At 41.0% G+C, this 16583-nt stretch overlaps 1 protein-coding gene across 1 annotated transcript; it reads left to right on the top strand.

The window, feature by feature from the left end:
• The first annotated feature begins 462 nt into the window (after window positions 1-462).
• Window positions 463-2688, top strand: GIN1 (gypsy retrotransposon integrase 1). The gene has a single exon (XM_070934533.1). It carries the CDS (start codon window positions 463-465, stop codon window positions 2686-2688), a length of 2226 nt encoding a protein of 741 aa, XP_070790634.1.
• Window positions 2689-16583: the final 13895 nt, after the last annotated feature.

The raw sequence follows: 16583 nt of genomic DNA, 5'->3' as shown, positions 1-16583 counted from the left end.
GATGTCTGCAAGAAGGACCTGAAACCCCTGCGCTCCAGGCTGGTGGATTTCGGAGGGAACCACATCGGAGTCCTGGGAAGAGCCTCACTCCACGTGTCTTACCGAGAATTCCAAGGCGACCTCCCCATCACCATCGTCTAGCACAGCCGCCCGACCCTGCTAGGCATGGAGTAGTTCAAGCCACTAGGGCTCGGGATTGTAGGGGTTAACCAAATTCGCCAGGATGAACTCAACACCCTCCTCGAAGAGTTCAAGGAAGTCTTTGACAGTAAACTGGGGAAATTTGTGGGAAAGCCCATTTCCTTTAATCTTGATAAGGCAATTACCCCCATTAGGCTTAAGCCCCGCAGAGTTCCATTTGCCCTGAGGCCCAAAGTAGATGCTCAGCTAGATAAGCTGATAGCCCAGGGCGTGTTGGAACCGATCGATCATGCAGCATGGGAGACACCCATTGTGACCCCCATGAAGAATGATGGATCTGTGCGCATCTGCGCTGACTATAAATGTTCGATCAATAAGGCCCTATCGCAGAGTGCATACCCAGTTCCAGTGGTGCAACATCTGCTGCATTCACTTGGGAGTGGGACAATATTTGCAAAACTGGACCTGGCCCAGGCTTACCAGCAATTGCCAGTGGATGAAAAAACTGCGGAGGCACAAACTATTGTCACCCATAGAGGCACATTTAAGTGCAACCGCCTCCAATTTGGAGTCAGCGCAGCCCCAGGCATTTTCCAATCGATGATGGAACACCTTCTCCAAGGCATTCCAGGGGTGGTGCCGTACTTTGATGATGTGTGGATCTCTGGGCACTCTAAAACCCAGCTGCTTGAGCGACTTAAACAAGTTTTGCAGCACTTCAAGGAGAAGGGTTTGAGAGTTAGGAGAGACAAATGCATCATTGGGGTCCAGGAGGTCGAGTTCCTGGGCTATCTCATAGATGGCACTGGTATCCACCCCACCAAAGCTAAAGTCAGGGCAATCCACGAAGCTCCAGCCCCCAAAAACAAAGCCGAGCTTCAAGCATTTTTGGGATTGCTAAATTTTTATGTGGTGTTCCTTAAACAGAAGGCAACAGCCACTGAGCCACTCCATCGATTGCTGGGGAAAGTGGTTCCGTGGAGATGGGCGACAGAAGAGGAAACCGCCTTCAAGACCATCAAGGGGCTCCTATCATCTGACAGCGTGCTGATCCAGTACCATGAGATGCTTCCCCTGCTGCTGACCTGCGACGCTTCACCGTACGGGATTGGCACAGTCCTCAGCCACCAGCTCCCCAACGGATCAGAGGCACCCATCACCTACTTCTCTAAAACGATGTCCAGCACCGAAAGGAATTACAGCCAGCTGGACAAGGAAGCCTTGGCCATTGTGGCTGGAGTCAAGCATTTCCATGAGTACCTATATGGCCGGAACTTCATGGTCATCATAGACCATAAGCCACTATTGGGACTGTTAGCAGGTGACAAGCCCACACCCGGTTACATGTTGCCCAGGATGACACGCTGGGCCATCTTCCTTGCCGGGTATTCATACAGACTCATTCACAAGCCCGGCAAAACCATCGGGAACGCAGATGCCCTGAGCAGGTGCCCATCCAAGGAGCCAGTAGAAGACCCCGCACCCACCATAAGCCTCCTCCACATCGACGCCGACAGAGACTGCCCAGTGACGTCAGCAGATGTGGCCACCCACACCCAGAGGGACCGCATACTCAGGCAAGTGAGATCCTGGGTCCTGCGAGGCTGGCCAGCAGAGAAACCGGCAGAAAAGTTCAGCCCTTTCGCATGGAAGCAGCAGGAGCTGTCCACCATGAAAGGCTGTATCCTATGGGGAGACCGGGTGCTGATTCCCAGTGCCTTACAGAAGAAGACACTCGAAACGCTCCACAACGGACACCCTGGCATCGTAAGAATGAAAGGACTGGCACGGAGTTACGTCTGGTGGCCATCCCTGGACAAGGACATTGAAGAGTGGGTCGCCAGATGTGACCCGTGCCAAGAGGTACGTCCCGCCCCCGCCCAAGCCCCAGTGTCAGAGTGGGAGACGCCCAGCAGCCCATGGGCATGGATCCACATTGACTTCGCGGGTCCGATGCAGGGGTACTACCTCCTAATTGTCGTGGACGCCTTCTCCAAGTGGCTAGAGGTCATCCCCATGGCATCTACCACTTCCGAAGCCACCATCAGAGCACTCAGGCGCCTATTCGCAACACACGGGCTGCCAGATGTCCTGGTCTCAGACAATGGCCCACAACTAACTTCCAAGGCCATGGAAGAGTTCCTGGTGGGACAGGGCATCCGCCATGCCCTCACCGCATTTTACAGGCCAGCCGGAAATGGTCAAGCGGAACGTATGGTGAGACTCACCAAGGAGATGCTCACCAAGATGGGTCCGGGCGACTGGCAAGAGAGGATCGACAACTTCCTCCTAACACAGCACATCACCCCGCATGCCACCACCAGAAAGAGTCCAGCTGAGCTACTGATGGGCAGACGCCTGAGGTCACCCCTGGACCAGCTGCACCCCCAGTACAACCCCAAGGTGACAGCAACAGCCAGCCGGCCACTCCGCGCCTTCGCCATAGGAGACCCGGTGTTTGCGCTAAACTTCAATGGCGCTCCTAAGTGGCTAAAGGGGAGAATAGAGAGCACAACCGGCCCGAAGTCCTACCGAGTCGAGCTGTAAGATGGACAGGTCTATAGACGTCACATCGACCAGCTCCGGAAAAGGTGGAGGGGATCGAAGGAAACCAGCCTGACGAGGTAGGCCTGCAACACCCCGACGAGGTAGGCCTGCAATACCCCGACGAGGTAGGCCTGCAACACCCCAATGAGGCAGGCCTGCAACACCCCGGCGAGGTAGGCCTGCGACACCCCAACGAGGTGGGCCTACCACACCCAGGCGAGGCAGACCACCAACATCCCGACGAGGCCGGCCAAGCACATTACCATGCACTAACCCATCGGCGATCCAGAGCAGTAGACCGGGACCTGCAGCATGAGGGATGGCAACACCAACCCGACAAGGTGGGCACCCGTCACTCCAGGGAGAGGGACCGCCACAACAGCCAAGGGGTAGACCGGAACCTACCCAGGGAGGAAGAATCGCACCCCTCCAGCAAAGGCGGCCAATGACAACCCTGCCAGGGAGACCTCCACTCCAGGCAAGTAGACTGGGGACAACCAAACGAGGGAGGCGCACAACACGCAACCCGAGCCGGCCAGCGACCGACCGGCGAGGGAGACCCCAACCAGCATCCGGGCCGGGTTGACCAGCGGCAACCCTGCAAGGTCAGCCAGCACCACTCCAGCAGGGGAGGCGCGCACCACCCAGACCAGGTCGAACAGCACCACCCCGGCGAGGTCGGCCAGCACCAACCCTGCAAAGCCAACCGGCACCAACCCAGCCGTGGAGACGAACACCACCCCAGCAAGGTTGACCACACCGGACAGCGACAGCAATGGGAGCCACAGAAGTCAACAGAAACACCAACGGACTTACCGGGTTTCGGACGGCACCCACCGGACAGCAGCGATGTTCAGCCGGGAGGTTCCAGAAATTCCGGGTGAGGGAAGGACCGGCAACTCCAGCACGAACTTCCAGATGTTGCGGCCGGAGGTGCTGGGACGGATCCCGCACACTCGATGGCCGGAGCCCCGGCCACCCCTACCGGGGAGCCGGGAGAGACAGGAGCTTCGCCTGCACAGGCCAGCGGCGAAGCTCAGACTGAACTGCGCAGGTCATCTCGGGCAAGCAGGCGTCTCGCCTACTTGCGTGACTTCGTCACGTACATCGATTGTGATGGACATTTTTTGGACTAAGGGGGGAGGAGTGTTATGTCCTTATATGGGCATCCGCCGGGGATTGGCTAATCCTCCGGCGGGAAATTCAAAGAGCTGTCATTGGGCAGCTGGAGCCTGCCGGAGCGTATTTAAAGAGCCCCGGCAGCCCAGCCGCTCGTCTTTTTCTTGTGCTTAAATAAAGTACTGAATTGGACCTGAGCTGGTCGCGTCTTGCTTCCCTGCGCCGATCTAACACTTACCTCCAGAACCATAGATAACAAAGGCATTGACTCTAACCCACAGAAATAATTATAACAGTTTTGTTTTGGTTAAGATAAACATACAGTATATGGTGGCAAATATCTGTAGCTCAGTTGTAGGATGAAGGTGGATGTTCATTCTCTGAGCTTGTGGGTTGTTTTCCAAATGTTTTTTTTACTGAGCTAGGTAACTTCTTCAGGGGAATTTAGGGTAGATTTTCCTATTGAGCTTGAAGTATGTGTGGAGCCATTGATCCAGAAACTTCATGATGGTTTCATAGAGTGTTCTGTCATGGAGTCATCTTTGTGGGTATGGTATTAGAGAATAGATGGTGTAGAGTTTTTTTTAAATTGCACTGAAGATGTTACCAAGCCTGGTAACAAAACCAACCCACAAGCTCCACCCTCATAAACATAAATATCTGCTGTTTGATTTGATTTGTACTTTCTGCAGTAGAAAGAACATCAAACATGTATTAAAAACTAAATGCATTAAAATTACTGCAGGATCCAATCCGAGTAGGTCACTGGGACCAAAGATTTATTCTTCCAAGCTTTTAGGATCATGCTGGAACCTATCATCAACTTCTCTCTCTCCAGAATATATCCACTGGACTGTTCCTCACATTATATTTATATGACTCCTGGTTGTGTGTCAGTGGTGGGATTTTTTTACTACCAGTTCTGTGGGCATAGCTTGGGAGGCATGGCATGGCCTGGTGGGCATGGCTTTGTGGGCATGGCAGGGGAAGGATACTGTAAAATCTCCATTCCCACCCTGCTCCAGGGGAAGGATACTGTAAAATCTCCATTCCCACCCCACTCCAGAGGAAGGATACTGTAAAATCTCCATTCCCATCCCACTCCAGGGGAAGGTTACTGCAAAATCCCCAATTCCTCCTGATCAGCTGAGACTCGGGAGGCAGAGAATAGATGGGGGCAGGGCCAGTCAGAGGTGGTATTTAACAGTTCTCCAAACTATTCAAAATTTCCACTACTGGTTCTCCAGAACTGGTCAGAACCTGCTGAATACCACCTCTGTTGTGTACAGCTTTTAGTTGTTAATTATGATATTGATGGCTGGCTATTAAGTCATTAATTGTTGTTTCCTTGCACTTTTCGCTACTAAGTACCTGATAGTTCCCTGATGATGGGCTCCAGCACAAACCCAACTGCTTAGAAGAATAAACCTTTGGTCCCTGTGATCGACTCGGATCGGATCCTGCAATATTATCCTGGGACACATATATTTACCTTCATTTACATTAAAATTCCTGATTAAGATGATAGCACAAAGGTAAAAACAAATAACAAAAGTCTATATGTGTGAAATCAAATTATCCCAACATCATTCCCAATCATCTTTATTTTAGAAAAATAAAAATATTAAATATGTGCATCTGATATATTATCAGGGACTATTGTTTTGGCCATTTTTCAATTCTGAGATCAAAATTATATTTTACAATAAGTAGATTGTTCAGGGTGTTCAGTATCTGTAAAATTATTCAGCACTCTCTATTACGAAGCTGCAAGGTTCAAAATAAAGTCTGGTTTTATACTAAAGTATTTTATTTTGGCCCCAAATTAGTGCTCCTTCTGGAAGATAATGTTGGATATTTATCCATGTAATGCTTTCATTATAAGGAAACTGAGAATAACACTAGGCTCAAAAGGAAGATGAAGTATAAAGGTCACATTCACTGTAATGGAATTTATCAAGAAGAATGAGAGGAAACTAGACTAGATACAAAGAATTCCTATTTCCTCCCTCATTTCAGCAATTCTTTTGGCCAAGAATTAGAGAAGTTTGTCAAGAAAATTTATTTGTTTGCATTACAATGAATAAGAAACTTATTATGCTGAAGACTATCAGCTCCGAGAAAAGCTACTGAGAAAAGACATCAGATACGGCATAGAGATTCCACTTTAATAATACTATTGAATAGAAGTATGATTGTATTTCATCATACCTTTAAAATTAATTTACCTTGAATATGTAAATAACTATAGTTGTGCATTTCCTTCATTTTAGTGGCACATGGAAGAAAAACAATAGGAGAGATCTTTGTTCATATGACTCAGATCAAGCATGACTAGCAAAAAAAGTATGAGAAAAAGAAATAAAGGGTACAATGGACCGTGTGTCCCTGAAAATGAGACCCTGGGTGGAGGCCAGAGCTGAGGTCAGGCAGGGCAGTGGCAGGTTGCACAACAGCAGCATGGACAACACAGGGAGCCACTCCCACTGCCACCTGTTGGCCTGGCTAAAAAGCAGCCCGGCCTGGAGACTACCAGCCACCAGCAGAAGCAGGTGCAGCAGGCCCAGCAGCCAGGCCTTGCAATAGCGGCAGCTTCTGAAATCAATCCACGGAAGAATAGACAGTGTTTTCCCTTTCAGCCGCTTCTTCATTCACCAAAAGAGCCAAGCGGCAATTGCTCAGGGAGAAAAGAAAGTAAGGGAATGAAGACATTTTCCTCCCCCCACAGGCACCCCCCAATGCAAGTAATGTCAACTGGCCATGCCCACCTCCCCACCCACCCGCTGATGATGACTCTTAACTAGGGGTTATTTTTGGGGTAGGGGTTATATTGTGAGCAGCATGAAAATCAGGCAAGGGCTTATTTTCAGGGTAAGTTGTATTTTCAGGGAAACACGGTAGTTTATTTGTTCTTGTTTAGATACAGTACAATTTATATAATTTTCATTTTATTCATGTTATTCATTTATGAAACAATGAAAATTCATGTGTAATAGTCTGTCCCTTCATCATTTGTCATTCAAGGCAATCTTTTTAGTTGTTAGCATATCATGAACATTGATAAAGAGAGGATGATGCACATGGGCAAACAGACATAAGCAGAAGAAAATAAATAAGCTGCACCCAATTTATTTCTTTTCTGAAATAAAACTATGGTCAATTCATGGGCTGTAATTATGCCTACTGATTACCTATGGCTGATTCACTTGCATGAGTATAGTACTTAAGCATTGCAAGGACACAACACTTCACTTCTCTGTGACTGTGAGAACTCCCTATGAAAAGAACTAGGCAGTGAGTATAGCAAGAGAATATGTCCACAAATGTCTCTAATAAATGGTTTTTTTTTATCATACAGAATTACAAAAGCCTTTTAGCATGGAAGTGAATGTTCAGAGGTGAACATGGATTTACTTGTCCATAGTTTATGGATGACTTTGTGTAAAAATAAATCCTATCAATAGTAGTAATAATAATAAATATTATGAACCATTACTATCTTTTCCATATTTTGGATTGGAAAATTCAACTATGAATCACGAGATTTCTAAACAAAATTCTCAAACTTATAGAAGTCGCTCAAGAAAATCTTAGGACAGAACCACTATGCAAAAAGTTCATAGCAGCTTTGTCCCAAAGGTGCTTTTCCATAGGGCAACTGGACTTTGTTTTTCCTTGAAGATGTTTCATTTCTCATCCAGTTCAGAACTGAAGAAGCTTCTTGGATGAGAAGCGAAATGTGTTCAAGGAAAAACAAAGCCCAGTTGCCTTTTGGAAAAAGCACCTTTGGAACAACCATGACCTAGATAATTGAGAATCTCCATAGACATTTATAGCAGCTTTGTTTGAGGCTTAAATTTCCTTTGTACTTGTAATATTCATGTGGTGATTCTATAAATAAATAAATTGTTATGTGGTGTGGTGTAGCTGATTGAAAAAAATCAGCCAGATTTTTTTTTTACAACAATTACAACAATTTATTCCTACGTGGAATTAAACTGAAGATTACAACAATTTACGTGGAATTAACCTCTAATAAACGTATTAGAAATGTTAACAAACTAAAGTTATTAAATACCCAATTAAAAATGATATTTTGAATATTCTTTTAGACACAATTCTTCATATTTCTTGAAAATTAAATTCTAATAGCTTATGTGATTACTCCAACCAACCTAATAAATACTTTTCTAAACTAATATGATCATTATAAAATACATGTAGAAGACAGTAAAAGTTCATTTTAAAATTACTTTTAAAATAGAGTAATAACACATTAAAGCAGATTGAGAACACAGGTCTTTGTAGCCACTTTGTAAAAAAGAAAGGCAATTACTTCTTGGTTTCATATGGAAAGAGATTGCATCAGAGGTGAGTTTCAGCAAGTTCCAACCAGTTCTGGAGAATTGGTAGCAGAGTAGTTTGGAGAACCGCTGGTAAAAATTCTGACTGGCCCTGCCGCCATCTATTCTCTGCCTCTCAAGTCCCAGCTTGGGAGGAAATGAGGATTTTGCATTAACCTTCCCCTGGATTGGGGAGGGAATGGAGATTTTATAGTATTCTTTCCCTGGAGTGGAGTGGGAATGGAGATTTTACAGTATCCTTCTCCTGCCATGCCCACCAAGCCACTCCCACCAAGCCATGCCACACCCACAGAACCGGTAGTAAAAAAATTTTGAAACCCACCACTGGATTGCATTATATGGACTCACAGCAGAAATGTGTCTATCTCGTGTCCCAATTTACTATACTTCTCAAAGTGGAAAGACACCCAATAAGGTTTCAAATGTTCAATTGATGAGAAGGATGCTAAGGATTGTATTAATTCTTTAATTGATGTCCTTCTTCCAAAATGTTCATGAATAGAGCACAAAGAATTAAATGCTACTAGGAAAGAGATCAAGGCAATCCCATAGGAATTGTTAAGAGAGCACAAAATTAGGTGTACTCATTTATCAGAGATCTTAATAATAAATTTATTTAATAATTTATTTAATTATTTAAATAATTTATTTAATTAAATAGTAATTAGTAATCAAATGCTTATATCATAGAGGCAAATATTAGGGGAAGCAAAATGATATACATACAATATGTTTTGTTCAACTTCAAGTACTCAAAGCAAAAGCAACAGGAATTTCTCTTAAGAATACAGTTTAAAAGGAAGTTTCTGCAGTCTATTTTCCAGCCACCATGTCATGTCAACCTGTTCCCTCTCTGGTTATTTTAATCAGAAGTGGCAACAGTTTAGAGGTTTGCCGCCACCCTACTCCTATTGAGCAATCAGCCAGCAATATTTGTGGTTAAACCATAACTTGCAACATCCATACTATGCCATTTCTTTTGTATCAGTTGCATCAGTTCAATTCCAACAAATTAGATTCTACTTTTATTGCAACCTACCAGACACATTTTCTGTAGCCATCTGGTTAATGAAAACATCAGACCTCTCTTCTGCTGCTTACTCTTGTCTCTTGGTGACAGCTGCATGGCTCCAGGATGTAGGAAATTGGTATCATTTAGTTGCACTCAGAAGCACAATCCTTAAACTATCCAAATCAGTTTTTCTTTAATGCCCTCTCTCTTGTGCATTTACATTTCTGTATACGTTTAAAACTCACCATTCTTCAATTTATACCACTGTTATGTGATACAATTCTTTATTCCTAGTTAGCTTGAATTAGATTATTTTGAATTGGTCCATAAAATGATCTAACTGAATTAGCAAAGTAAAGTCATTCTCATTTATCTGTTGTTTGAAATCAGAAATCTGAAAAAATGTATACAAACTATACTTTGCTAATTACAACTGATAAATTGATCCTTTTACTTCTTTCCCCCCCCCTTAATTTTGTGTTTATGGATATTACAGATATTTTAAAGTAATCCAGAAGGAATACTATTAGTTATATGTGCTATGGTAGTAATACAGCATTCTTCATTATGTTGTAATTTTAAATATCTGTGTAGCTGTATTGAAAAACTGTACTATACCAAGTTGGATGAAAATGTATTTAAAAAAAAAAAATTAAAATCCAGGAAGCATACCATCAATTTAGGAGAAATAAACATTCTCCTAGTTATAGTTTCTCCACGGCAATAAGATTACTTAAACATTCCATGGAACTACAACATTGGAGCAGAAAAGAAGAAAGGCATCATAATAAATGAGGGATTAGATTTCCTTTTCTTATCACAATTAAATGCATTAAAAATAATATATGCAATTATAAATATTGTAATGTCATCTTAAAAAGATCATTTGGCAAACTATGCACTAAGATCAATAACTATTGACTTTCAGCTTCAATCTTGCCACTGGTTACTCATGCATAAATCTCATTTGTCAATGAGAGATACCTATAAATAATTGAGATCAGGATCACCCTTTTGTGTGTAAATACATAATCAAAGCCAACTCTGCAACCGGTATAATGTATCTGTTGAACTAAATCTTTTAAAGTGTTGTTTGACACAATACCTTGTTTTCACATATTCTGAGAATTGTTTCTTAGAGTTTTTAAATGTTTGCCTCTACATAAAGGAAAGAAGCATAGAGAGAATCAGACTGGATGGAAATCACTAAGATAACTGATTATCATTCTGCGCGACATGTTAGTGGTAATAGTACAAGAAAACATTTAATCATATTGTTTTGATAAAGTATATGTCTTTCCATGCACGTTTTAAGAATCTATGTACTCTGAAGATGATTCATGCAAGGTGTCAAGAGATTAAGCCTTATACTGTAGCTTTGGGTTATTAGAAAGAGTGTCAAAAAGGTTAATCCAATTCCACACCATAGGATTCCCCTAGGACTCTAAAATAAAACTTAAATTATACCATCTGGTCTCTGGTGTCTGTTAATCCTTTGCACCAGTGATTAGTTCCTGTTTAGATTAGCAAATAAAAAAGAATTAATGTAGGTTAAAGGTTCTTGAAGCTTGATTCTTTTGCTTTTTAAAAAAATCAATAGACTAGGGACACTTAAGTAAGCTTTTAGAGAATGAACTGGACATTTCATCCCAGTAATGAAGAGATGTTGTGAGTCCCTTGGTTCTATAAAATGCATTTGGTATCTGTCTCGTATAAAATCAAAGTCACTGGGTTACTAGGGTCAAACACATTAAGCTTCATTTCAGGTCCACATTAGCATCTGAGCCCAAGTACACGATGCTTAATTGAATATTAAGCATCATCAGTCAAGCCCAGACAAAATAACTCCACTTATCTAAAGCTTTCAATTATAATTATTTAATAAATCTGGCATATGGAATACTTCATATCACAATTTGCTAGTTTGCTACTACTGACACCTTAACCAAAGTTGAAGTTGCATAAATCCTTATGCTGTTTCAAGGTCTCTTATGTGCAAGAGACTCATTAGTTTAATATCAACATTGGCCAAGTGTTTGATACAAAGATTGCAACTTGGAAAAATATTCCAAGAAAGTGAAGTGAGAAAAATCTGCTTAAAATGTTTACTTCCATTTTCTTCCCTCTTCCCCTGTAAGCAGTCATGTTTAGGCCCCAGGTTTAATATTTTAATATTTAATATTTTAATTTAGTAGAGGTGGAAGAAGTTATTTGCCTCAACAGAAAATATCAGAAAAATTGTTGTGTTAATTTCCTAGGAAACCAATAAATGTCTGCCCAAGTACTATTTTTAATATGTTTCAATTAAAACTACTAAATATATGTTCTGTTTAATTATCAAAAGAAAAAAGAACAGGGTCTGTTGTGAAAGCAGTTCACATAAAGAGCCCTGCTGTGCATAACTTGTTCAGGAATTACTTGCCTTCAGAAGTTGTGGGTGCTTCATCACTAGAGACTTTTAAGATGAGACTCAACAGCCACTTGTCTGAAATGATATATGGTCTCCTGCTTGAGCAGGAGCTTGGACTAGAAGACCTCCAAGGTCCCTTCCAACTTTGTTGTTTTGTTAGGATGCAACCCATTCCTAACCAATGCATATCCAGCTCACTGATTTTCAGTGTTGCTCTCTCCACTTGGAAATTGCAAACAACATTTTGAAAGGTCTTTGATGGGAGAGATAAAAATAAAGGGTGGACCAGAAGCAGAAGCAGAATAAAAAAGCAAGGCATAAATAAATGATATAGACTAAAATAATCAAATAATTCAATTGGTGATCTAAGGCAATCCATTTATCAAAGCTAAACTAGATAGATTTGCAAAAAAATTACTTTTCTACAGACTTTGATGAAAACGGAAAGGGAAAATAGAATAAAAACGTCTACTTTGGTCAAGAAGCATGTATCTTTGTGAGAAATAAAACCTTTAGAGTTCATCAGGGCTATCACACACAGTGTCTCTTGTTTGATTTGGTTTGATTTTTTAAAAGAAATGTTCATTTTTGGATCAAAAGCTTTGAAGAGAAATGAAACATTTAGAACTTTCTTCTGAACTTTTATATTCTTTGCCATAAATCGCATTACTGTGGAGAATCAGAATAGTGCATAAAACATTAACTATTACACTAGCAGAGACACACTGGACATTTGTTCAATGAAAGTTCAGAAAGTAATATGTTTTCATTCAGACTATTTTTCCAATGGTATCTTCATGATCTTTCTTTAAGAATCAGTTTTGCTGTTCCAGGTGAAGCAATCCTTTTGTGAATGCAAGATTATGCTGATATATGATTTCAGTGCAATTATAATTATGTTATTTTTTTTAGTTTGGGTACAGTATATACACACAAAGTTTATCATTCCAATTTTATTCTCAAAGCTGCAGAATGAATTGCAATAAGCGAACAATTAGCAACTGGCCACAAATCATTCAATCTCTCAACAGCCTAATTGCCAGGGTCATATAATGTATTCAAAAGAGGTGTTTTGCAAAATTATGTTACTGCAAGTATTAAAGTAGCCATGTCCCCTAAAAGTCCTGCAGAGCCATTCTAAAGACTCTGCTCATATATGTGTATGTACACAGCTTTGATTTGGTAGTGGTCTCAAGAGAAGCACTGAGTATGGGTACACATGTAAATGCAAGCAACTAGGAATAGCCAGTTACACAAAGTGCTTTAACATTCTGAAGGTGTTGGTACTTCACTTGCATGAATATACTTTGAGAAACATCTTGGTCAAATGTTTTGCATAACCTTATTAATTATTACACTACCTTTCTACAAACTATTACAGCCTTTTAACTTCATTTGTGATAAGGGAGGGGATGAGAACTTTGAAACAAGGAAGAAAGAAACTCTACATTAATGAAGCAACAATCTCTGTAATTTTGAGCAATTTCTAGGAATGTATGGACAATAGTGAGATGTTATTTCATTGAGGATGTCAAGCTCCAAATTCTAATGAAAAGACTCATGAAGTCCTGTGGCAGAAATATTTTTGTCAAGGTGAGCCTTCAGCTGCTGGACTGCCATCCATAAGAAATGAAATCAATTTAAGATGTGCCTTTCCAAATTTCATTTCCTTCCTTCACTCAGCCACTGTGATGGACTGATATTGTCTCCCTATTTTATTTCTCATACTCCCAGTAGGTGGATTGCGATTTTAAAATTCCTCCTGGACTGGTACACAAACACACAGACGCACACACAGTAGATAGATAGATAGATAGATAGATAGATAGATAGATAGATAGATAGATAGATAGATAGATATAGATAGATATAACATAAAAGCTTTACCATGTTTTCTGTCACAAAACAGGATAGGTCTATTGTGTTATTCGTTCACCCTTCTCTCAATGAACTTGTAAGCAAAATAATTAAGGCAAGCTAGCACAGATCCACTATTTCATCCATGAATGTGTAAAAGAAAAAAAATTGTCAACTAGTGATAGGAGCAGAGGGCATCTGGCCATAGACTAGGCAAATTGGATAGCATCATTTAAGCTAGCACAAGCCATAAAATACTACTTTGATAGGCGGCAGAAAAGATCAGCAGAAGTTGCTTTGAGGTAAGAATGGCTGGGTGACCACAACATGCATTTCAACATTAGGAAATGATCAATGGCTATATGAGCCACTGAAATAGAAGTGGAATTGTACTCACACAAGCCTGGAAAATGTCCACTACACCGACAGATTGTGTAATAATCCAGAAAATTTTTGAGTGTGCAGAAATGGACAAAATTACTATAGAATTAAATAACAAGGAACACTTGGAATATTACTCAGCCTGGGAAAACTGGTATCAATTGATAGAAAATAAAAATAGGAAATATATAGATCAAAATAAGACATAAATTGTGTTTACATGTATTTGATCAAGAAGGAATATCTGAGAATATATAAATAGAGTTAAGATTTGTGTACTGTTGGAACGATGTTGAATTGTACAACTATCATGGACGTATTTTTGTTACAGATGTATTTGTATTAGTATTTTAATATTTTAAATTGTAATAAAGGTTTTTTGAAAATTTTTTTAAAAAAAAGAAGTAGGACAACATTTAGGAAATCATTTCAATATGGACTGAATAAGTTCCAGTATTTAATCCTTACTGAAATGTCCTCCTATTTAGCTAAGAGAACTTCAGTTTCAATGGCTCATAAATCTGCTTCTTGACTTGTTTTTTGCATTGATGTGAAGCATAACATTAGAACAAAATTTATTATAAACAAACTATCTTATTTCACATTCTTGTTATAACGTGAATAATTTTGCTTATATTAAACTCATCTACTTCTTGTTCATTGCATTCTATCAACATCCTTAATACTTGTGAAACAAAACATATACAAAACATTTAGTTCAAAGTATTTGTAATTCATCTTCAGTTAAACTTGACATTCACAGAGCCTGCATAACATTATTCTTAATTCTAACTATTTTACATAAAGTGTTTATTTATTTTAGGAAATAGCTCAATTACATACAATATAAGACTCCTGAATGTAAAAATAGCCATTCCTAGCCTGCAGTCAATATTAACAGATAAGATGCTAAATATTCCCAGACATCAAGATATATATTAATATTTCAGCTTAAAAAGAGAGTTATAGGCATTTTTGTTAGTTATGGTTACTTCATAAATACTGGATGTTCTTGTGCTATTTTGAATCAACATCTAAAAATTCAACATCCCATTTTTGCAGAGAATATATATTATAAGCTATTCTGAAAAAAATCAAGTTTACCCCAAATATGGCTAACAGCACAAAAAAGACCCTTATCTAATTAAGCTAAGGGCTAACATACATCTTTATCTGATGCAAAGTATGAACTTAGTATCTTATGTTTCCCTCTAATTAGGACCCAGTTTGTGGGGGCAATAAGCTGACTTTGTATAAATATACAAAAGTATGAAGGCTATTGCTTAACACATTGTAAGCCGCCCTAAGTCTCCGGAGAAAGGCGGCATATAAATCAAATTTAAAAAAAATTAATAATAATTAAAATTGTGCTTGGAAAAAGAACAGTAAAGAATATGGTAGGTCCTACTGCTAATACCTGCTCTTAGCTTTACCTTTTATTTTTATGACAGTCAATATTATGGGCAGACAGACTACATTTAGATTTTCCACAGTGCCCATTGGGAAATACCTGCTTGCAGAATGTGCAAATGTAATTGGCTGGTTTTAGTACCAATCAGAAGAAAGCGGCAGTTATTACCATAGAATATTATGCTGAAAGTCGAAATAGCAGTAGCACTTTATACTGCTTCATCAGAGGTGGTATTCAGCAGGTTCTGACCAATTCTGGAGAACCGGTAGCAGAAATTTTGAGTAGTTCAGAGAACCGGTAAATACCACCTCTGACTGGCCCCCACCCCCATCTATTCTCTGCCTCCCGAGTCCCAGCTGATCAGGAGGAAATGGGGATTTTGCAGTAACCTTCCCCTGGAGTGGAGAGAGAATGGAGATTTTACAGTATCCTTTCCCTGGAGTGGGGTGGGAATGTTGTGGCCCGCCAGTGGCCTGCACGGATTGTGGCTGATCCCAACGAGGAGGATGCTGGTGTAGTGTCATGCCAGCAGCCAGCGCTCGAGTCGGACAGCAAGGAGGCTGAAGAGGATGTGGTGCCAGAGGCAGAGACTCAGCCAGGGTTTTCAGAACCTCCAGAGGCTCCTTCAAGTGAAGAGAGTGAAGTGGAGGAGCCTCTTCTCAATGTTCAAGCATGCAGGGCTGCCAAAAGGCAGGAGTGGCTACTCTGTAGGAGGTCTCCTCAAGAGTAAGGCTTGGGGTTAATTGACCACTCCCTTAGCCTATTTAAGTTCACACACAGATAGCAAATGTTGCTGGAAATAACACTTGGTCCTACGCAGAGCATTTTGAGAGTGAGTTTTTTGTTACAACTTGGTTTCTGGGCTGATTACCAACCCTTGTCGGACTTTGTTTAATCTCTGTAATTCATAGCAGGCTTATAAGGACATTTGTGGTTAAAGCCTGCATTTTGAAAGGGATCTGTTTGTATTAAACGGAGTTTATGGAGCTGTGTGTGTGTGTGCTACACTTTTTGGGACCCGTAGCTGGGACAGAACAGGGAATGGAGATTTTACAGTATCCTTCTCCTGCCATGCCCACCAAGACACACCCACCAAGCCATGCCACATCCACCAAGCCACGCCCATAGAACCAGTAGTAAAAAAATTTGAATCCCACCACTGTGCTTCATAGTGCTTTATAACCCTCTCCAAACAGTTTACAGAATCAACATATTGGACTCAACAATCTAGGTCCTCATTTTACCAACTTTAGATGGATGGAAAGCTGAGTCAACCTTGAACTCATCAGGATCAAACTGCTGTCAGTCGGCAGAATTAGCCTGCAATACTGCATTCTAACC

The sequence above is a fragment of the Pituophis catenifer genome, unplaced genomic scaffold, assembly GCF_029215685.1.
Source record: "Pituophis catenifer annectens isolate HBS135680 unplaced genomic scaffold, rPitCat1.0.hap2 SCAF_2, whole genome shotgun sequence".
Lineage (NCBI taxonomy): Eukaryota > Metazoa > Chordata > Lepidosauria > Squamata > Colubridae > Pituophis > Pituophis catenifer.
The sequence above is the reverse complement of the archived record's forward strand: the minus strand, read 5'-3'. Positions and strand labels throughout refer to the sequence as shown.